This window comes from Parasteatoda tepidariorum, chromosome 6, assembly GCF_043381705.1.
Source record: "Parasteatoda tepidariorum isolate YZ-2023 chromosome 6, CAS_Ptep_4.0, whole genome shotgun sequence".
Taxonomy (NCBI): domain Eukaryota; kingdom Metazoa; phylum Arthropoda; class Arachnida; order Araneae; family Theridiidae; genus Parasteatoda; species Parasteatoda tepidariorum.
The window spans coordinates 70,314,827-70,322,840 of record NC_092209.1 but is presented as its reverse complement, the minus strand read 5'-3'; the positions used below and the strand labels follow the sequence as shown (position 1 = coordinate 70,322,840).

Genomic DNA, 8,014 nt, shown 5'->3' with positions numbered 1-8,014 from the left:
TGAAGCTAAAGGTTATCATAATGAAACTCCCCTATTTACATCTAAAAGTAAGAAAGCATTCGAACTTTTAATTACAAAAGGCGCTGATATAAATGCTAAAAGTAGTGAAGGTTATACACCTCTGCACTGCGCTGTTATGAAGGGAAGGGATGAGATTGTCGAGCTTTTAATAAAACAAGGTGCGGATGTTGAAGCTAAATGTCATCATAATGAAACTCCCCTATTTTCAGCTAGAAGCAAGAAAGTTTTCGAACTTTTAATTGCAAAAGGCGCTAATATAAATGCTAAAAGTAGCGAAGGTTATACACCTCTGCACAGAGCTCTTATGAATGAAAGGGATGAGGTTGTCGAACTTTTAATAAAAGAAGGTGCGGATGTTGAAGCTAAATGTCATCATGATGAAACTCCTCTATTTTCAGCTGGAAGCAAGAAAGCATTCGAACATTTAATTGCAAAAGGCGCTAATATAAACGCTAAAAGTAGCGAAGGTTATACACCTCTGCATAATGCTCTTATGAAAAGAAGGGATGAGGTTGTCGACCTTTTAGTAAAAGAAGGCGCTGATTTTGAAGCTAAAGATTACCGTGATGAAACACCTTTGTTTAAAGCTAGTACCAAGAAAATGTTTGAGCTCTTAATTGAAAAAGGCGCTAATATAAATGCTGGAAATAATATAGGTAAAACACTTCTGCACAGTGCTGTTCTGAGCGAAGAGGACGAGATTGTCGAGCTTTTATTAAAAAAGGGAGCTGATGTTGAAGCCAAAGATTGCTTTGGTTCAACTCCTCTATTTGCAGCTAGAAGTAAGAAAGTATTTGAACTTTTAACTGCAAAGGGTGCTAATATAAACGTTAAATGTAGCAATGGGCTTACGCTTCTGCATTACGCTCTTTTGATCGATAATGAAGAAGTTTCCGAGCTTTTAATCAAAAAACGGCGCTGATGTTGATGCTAAAGGTCCTGATGATGTAACACCTTTGTTTGTCGCTGGAAGCAAAAAAATTTCCGAGCTTTTAATTGCTAATGGCGCCAACATAAATGCTAAAAGTCGGAATGGTTTTACACCTCTGCACGCTGCTGTTATGAATGAAGAGTATGAGGTTGCCGATTTTTTAATAAAAGAAGGCGTTGATGTTGATGCCAAAGATTCTCATGATGAAACGCCGCTGTTTTTAGCTGGTAGTAAGAAGGTATTCGAGCTTTTAGTTGCAAGAGGCGCTGATATAAATGCTAAAAGTAGTGAAGGATATACACCTATGCACACAGCTGTTATAAACAATAAGGAGGAGGTTGTTGAGCTTTTAATAAAGGAAGGTGCTAATGTCAGTGCTAAAGATAACCTTGGTAGAGCACCTCTATTTTATGCTAATAGTAAAACGGTCCTGGAGTTCTTAATTGCAAATGGTGCCGATAAAGTTACGGGTATGCAGCTCTTAATTGGGCTCTAATGAAGAAAACGCATGAAATTGTGTTGCCATCTATAAGAAAAGGCGTTCAAGTTGAAGATCGAAATAGCTAGAATGATACAAGAAAGCAAATATCTGCTCAATATGGTTCCCAGGAGAGAATTGTTTAATACTTCATAAGAACATATTCCTCTTAAATTACTTATACAGTTGTGAGGGCCAGAAACGAATGCGTTTAGGCTATTACTCGTGGAGTTGACGTGGGAATTAACTTTTCTACATCCTTTATCAGTCTTTATTTTTATAGATTTAAGCGGGTTTTGCCAATATTAAAAATTACATCTTCTGCACAATTATAGATACGATTCTTCATTTTCTATTTCATATGACTTTTGAATAAACAAATGATTGAATTAGAACTAATTAAAGACATGTTGGCAAATTCCTTATTACAGTGCCTTATGAAATAAGAAAGAAAACTGCTATGCCTTTAATATCTCAAAGTTTTAATGTTGAGTGTTTAATTAACTTCAACCATTCTACTCAAACTTTGCTGTCACTAAAGGTTTTAAAAAGCTGTTTATATTTTTTACAATTTTGTTAAACTAATGAAATTGTTTTTGTTACCATTAAATACTTAGATCAAAACACCTCTTTGCACTATACAACTACTATTAGGAATAAAAACATTTTGGATCATGTCTTATATTATTTTGTAATAATGTAATAGACCGAACCTTAACTACAAATTTAGTAAACAAGCTATGCAATGCAGGTTAAAGGATATCTATACTCCTACGTTTATTTTTGGTATCTTCTTAAACTGCGTGAATTTCTTCAGAGTCTAAGTGCTGCTAACTGACCTACAAGTGAATAACTACATTCATTATTTTTTTCAAACTCTTTTCCTTAATGATTGGATTTCTTTCACGTTGTAGAAGACACATATTAGCATTGAAGTACGACATTTTAAAAGAAAAGTTATGTAGTACGAATAAATGCTTAATTTAGATAAACTGATTAAAATAATCATCAGTAAAACGCTTAATTTTAATATCATTTAATTGCAGAATTGCGTCAGATGTTGAGGATGAATAATGTCTCAAATTCAATTTTTTCTAATCATTAAAGTAAAAATCATACATCTAAGCACATTAAATTATTTGCAATTCTTCTCTACTTGAAGCAATAAAAAGTTGCTTTTTTTTAAATTCTAAATTAATAGTAGCAACAACAAACTCTATAGTAGCAATCGAACTTAATAGTAGCAGCATTTTTTTTCTTTCAGTTTTGAACGTGAGGAAAAATACATTTTTTTTTACATATTTAGTTTTGAGATTGTGTATTTTATCTCTTCCTCATGAAATTGTTGACATTAAACACCGTGTGAAGTAAAGTACAATTCTTCTGTACAATAGGGAAGTGATAGAATGACTGACAAAGTCGATTTGAACACTATTTCTTCTTCTTTTTCTATTACCGTACTTAAATCATTGATTTAATAAAAAAAGGGATGTCCAACACAACCTTTCTTGCACATAAATGTGATTTTAATAACGCAGAAAAGGTTTTTATAGTCAACTGACAAGTAAATTTGATCTCCACTTATGCTTATTTAAAAAAAAATTCAGGGTGTTGAAGAATAACCACCATTACTATATGGTTTTGAATCTATTGAAAAAATTAAATAAAGAATATACACATTTATACATTAAACTAAATAATAATTATGAGATGAAAAAATGAACACAAAATCGAAAGCGTATAAGTAACTATGGAGAAGGCGGAATTACAATTTTACAATCATCTAATTACATCTGCATTTTACATCTAATTACATTTTACATCTAATTACAATGTAACGCTTTAAAGTTTTAGCATTTGATTCACTTTTGACTACTTTTTTGAGTCACTTTCGACTTTCGCAATGTAACAATGCTCTACGAATTAAACATTTTTTGCGCATTAAATTGTGAATATTGTTTGATGTCAGTAAAACAAAAAGCACTGGAAAAAAAATTTCTGTAATAAATGAATACTATAAAAAGTTTTAAATTGAAGAAAAGAACTTTGAAAAAAAACAAAATATGAAACGTACAGAATGAAAATATGAGTATCAAATGAACAATAATAGATTAACTTGATCTTAAAAATTAAATAGAAAAATGTGCTTGATATTTTAATTTATTTCGTTTTACATAGCGCAGAGTAACTATTAATTATTAATACGTTATTTTAAAAGAAAATTGTGTAATCTTTTAATGATATGAAACATTGGCCCTAACTTTCTAAAAAACATTATTTTACTCGACTGTTTCTTTGCTTCAAGGATTGGTTCAAGACTTCAAGGATAATTTGAAAAACTGTGATAATTACGTTATATAATAATTTAATTAGCAAAGCAAAATTGCGTTTATCACATTTTTCAAAGTATCAATTCTTTTAATCTCCTTAAATGTTAGAAAAATTTTGAAATTGTGTTTTATTTTTAAGTGATAATTGTCTTTACAAAATCCCTTTCGCGTAATTTAAAATGATTCAACTCTAGTAATTTGACTCTGCAACAAATTTCAATTAAGAAAACTGATTAACACATCAGCACTCAATTGAAAGTACTCAGATTTTAAGCATTCATATTGAAAACATTCATATTAAAAAAAAAAAAAAAATTATGGAGTTTGTTCCAGATAATGATGATGTGCTCAAATTCATATCCTTTTACATTGGAACGAAGAGCTAAACAATAGATTCTGTGGTTTCATGTTGTTATTCATTCATGTTAATACATTATTCATGATGTTATTGTTCATGTATGATGTTATTATTTGTGAATAATGTTATTATTTGTAAATAATGTTATTATTAGTAAATAATATTATTATTTATGTATAATGTTATATTATTTATGTATAATTTTATATTATTTAGGTATAATGTTATTACTCATGTTGTTTATTCATGTTTTTATTAAATACGATCTTGTTGCTATTATGCGGGGGGGGGGGTTTAGTGTTTCCAAGCTTCAAAAAAAAGTTCAAAAATAAGTTTTTAACAACACAAGGTTTTAACGGAATACAAATTCTGTTAAGATAAAAGTACAAAAAAACAGTGTAAAATGACCATTCCCGATTCATTACTGTAGTGGTCATATTAGATACTTGGTTAAATTGTAGAGAAAGATGAGCTATTGTTTTTCGTTTGTTTTTTGTTTCTTTTTTAAATAAAACTTTATACATTATTTCATTCTTGTATTAAATATAATTCATATTATATATAAAAAATAAAGATGTATATAAATATGATAATCAATTTTTTAACATGGCTTTATTGTTTTATTCAGCAATTATCTAGAATGTATTCAATTTTTTACATAAATGCGATATTAAACTGATTAATTTAAAACCGAGATATGCACGCTTTTTTGTTATACCTACCATTGAAGGAGTGAATCGAAACTAACGCCATTAAATTAAAGTTTAGACATATGAAGGTTTTAGTGGAAGAACCATGTACGTGACATTTTCAGAGTCGCTATAATCAAGGCAAGAAGAAAAAATGAAATATCCGATTTATTTTATTATCTATTTTTTTGCCAGCGAGGCTTTTAATTATTTGTTTTATTTCATTTACCTATACTAATTTGAAGAGTAAAATCATCTTAGCATACTCAAAACTTATGTGGATTAGTAGCGTTAAAATTAAAGGGCAAGCAAAAACAATTCTGACACATTAAACATTAAACATATTCAAGTTACCACTTGTTATAATATTTTTATAAATTAATTAATATCCTCAAAAATGTCATTTATCTACTTCTACACTGTAAAAAATTCCGAATTACGTTACGGAAAAAATACCCGCAGTTAATATGTCGGTACAGTTTACAGTAAAATTCCTTTTAAACGAAATTTACTGCACAAAAAATCTGATGTACTGTAATTTTTACAGCGGTAATAACCGCAAATTCACTGAATCACTCTAAATAAAAAAATATAATAGTAAAAATTACGCTATCATATTTTAGGGTAAAAATGGATTTTGCAGATAATGCACATAAAGTGCCGAAATTTGACCCAGAATGTTTTACAGTGTACCACTAAACTCCTAATAGATAAGACATTACGACCTAGTTTGATAAGATATTACAGTACGATTTGAGCAGGAATCCTGCGCGTTGTATGTGTAAAGACATGCAAAATTCTACTATGTCTAACTATTGAAACAAAATCAACGAATTATGTGTTTTGTTATGAATTCAGTTGTCTAGTGTTTCCGAAATGATTTAAAAACTATTCTTTTAATATGAAAGAAAAATTTACTCAGATTAAATTGAATGAAATTAATCATTAACCAAACATAAATTTGTTCATAATATTTTTCTTCGGACATTTTGTAATACTAATCTTTCTGAATCTATATTAAGTGTTTGGATTGATTTGCATTTTGAGTTGATTCACTAATGGTACTTCATTGTATCCAGAATTTAAATTTAAAAAAAATTCCTTTTTCACTTCTCTTTTTAATGCGAGTACGTCAGCGGAGAATAAAAAACATTATATTTCGTGTTTAGGCACCGAGAACGGTTCTCGTTTATAGAACCGAAACTATAGTAAGTCCATTTATATTCCTTGGTTTGTGCTTTGGCTCGCTTTATTGTTACGTTGCATAAGGAATACTCTATACTGTAATCAATCAGAGATGAAATTATGATATAAAGTTCTGTCACTTTAGTGCATAAACAATTAAAACTGAGGAAAAATATTTTATTTGAGGAAAAAATGCTTTTTGTTTAATTATTTGTTTTAATTAAAAAAAATTTAAACTTTCTGTAAAATTTAAAATAAGTTACTTAAGTAAGTCAAGATAAATTGCTGAAAGATTTCTTTTGGAATTTTTTTTTTTAAAAAAAGGTTAATTTGCATGGTAAGCAAATCCAAAAAATAAATTTATCTCTTAAAAGAAAATATTTTCAGAAAAAATAATAATGTGGTGGTGATGAGGACAAATGTAATTGATAAGGTCCTCCGTGTTTTTGCGCAATTTGTACATCTCCTGTGATTTTGAAATACTTATATTAGTAGATTATTTAAGGATTATAAAACAAAATAAACTTATGAAATTGTATAATTTCATTTTAAAATTCCTGAGTTAAATATCTCTATGGTTACAAACTGTCAGTTATCTGTTTCGTTCTCGTTATCAGCCTATAATTTTTTTTTCTTTTTATCTTATCGAACCTTTAGCGTTCCATTCCATCATTGCTTGCTTGATTGTCAACACCAATTAGAAAAAATATCTTACCTAAGCTTAAAATTGCCTCACATACTATTTTAAATCTTATACTCTGCTCACATCTTACAGACAAAGATCTAATTTAACATTGACCAGGTATAAAAATTAAATTTTGTATTTCATTATATTCATTATTTTTTCAATAATACTTTATTAAGAAGAACATTATAGATATTTTAAATCGAAAAATTGAGATGAATAAAAATTAAAGTTTCATTTCATTATGTAGAAATGTGTAGTTATGCATAGGAACATCATATACATTTGAAATTTCTCATTAAAGTATAAAAATGAACAAAAGGTTATTTAAAATTTTGTCAGTCTTTGTTATGACCAATCGTTTAAGAATATTTGTATATAATTAATATATATTTTTCTTATGTGGCGCTCTATGTGGTATTTCAGTATCTATTGGAAAACAATAGAGTAATCATTGATTAAGTTTAGTTGTCTTGAGTTATAATTTAAGTAGTGTTGAGTAGTTAGTAATACGTTAAGGATTTATTTGCAATAATTTTGTATTTTTATGGAAATGAAATCTTAGTTACGAAATAATTATTAAAATTTATCTTTCATCCAATCTAACACAGCAGTAGATATTTAAACCATAAACGGTGCTGCATACTGTTATACAAAATAAAGGGGGAAAAAAAAGAAAATTTTCATATTTTGTAATCTGACAAACTTGATACGTAAATTTTTTGAATCGTTTTTGAAAGATGCCAATAAGTTAATTTGAATTCACTATTCGCTTTAGATGTTACATTTTGTGTTTTATTCTGAACTTTTCGTGAATTTTTATTCTCTATTTTTTGCTTGCTATGTTTTATTTTGCATTTACTTAATTTCTTCTATTTTCGTTTCAATAAAGAAAAAAAATATTTATCATCATCAAGATCTTATTATTAACATTTCTTTTACAAATTTACATTTCAAAATTCTTTGTATTGAAATTCTAAAAGCCAAAATGAGTGAAATTTCACCGAATAAAAGGAAAAACTTGGATAACTTAAATTTTATTATTAGCCTGCAAAACCCTTTTTTGATCTGTTTCAACTTAATAAATAATTGCAAATTTTAGGAAAATTTTAATCAAAAAATTTTAACATACATAAAAACTATAAATATAATAAAACTAATACGAAAAAGCATGAAACCTAAAAAAGAAAATTATTGTAATAACAATTAAGTCTTAAGTCGATACAACTAAGAATGAATTCAATAAATAAATAAAATTATTCCTTAGTGAAGTTATTTGAATATCTATCTATCTATCCTTCTATCTATATATATATATATATATATATATATATATA

The 8,014-nt window shown here is 27.9% G+C and overlaps 4 protein-coding genes across 4 annotated transcripts in view; 3 read left to right on the top strand and 1 right to left on the bottom strand.

Annotated features, from left to right (window-relative positions):
* LOC107450029 (putative ankyrin repeat protein RF_0381) overlaps window positions 1–903 on the top strand; it is a 1,964-nt gene extending 1,061 nt beyond the window's left edge. Inside the window, exons 2-3 of the mRNA XM_071181832.1 lie at window positions 6–811; window positions 862–903. Of these exons, the coding sequence (XP_071037933.1) occupies window positions 6–811; window positions 862–903 (848 nt within the window). The remainder of the gene's footprint in view (window positions 1–5; window positions 812–861) is intronic.
* The window catches only part of LOC139424817 (uncharacterized), a 204,252-nt gene that overhangs the window by 58,061 nt on the left and 138,177 nt on the right, over window positions 1–8,014 (bottom strand). The window lies entirely within an intron of this gene.
* LOC139424822 (uncharacterized) overlaps window positions 936–8,014 on the top strand; it is a 25,081-nt gene continuing 18,002 nt past the window's right edge. Inside the window, exon 1 of the mRNA XM_071181831.1 lies at window positions 936–1,441. Within this exon, the coding sequence (XP_071037932.1) occupies window positions 1,083–1,441 (359 nt within the window). The 5' untranslated portion in view covers window positions 936–1,082. The remainder of the gene's footprint in view (window positions 1,442–8,014) is intronic.
* The window catches only part of LOC107446204 (uncharacterized), a 68,211-nt gene continuing 66,865 nt past the window's right edge, over window positions 6,669–8,014 (top strand). Inside the window, exon 1 of the mRNA XM_071181830.1 lies at window positions 6,669–6,794. The gene's annotated coding sequence lies outside the window, so the exon portion shown is untranslated. The remainder of the gene's footprint in view (window positions 6,795–8,014) is intronic.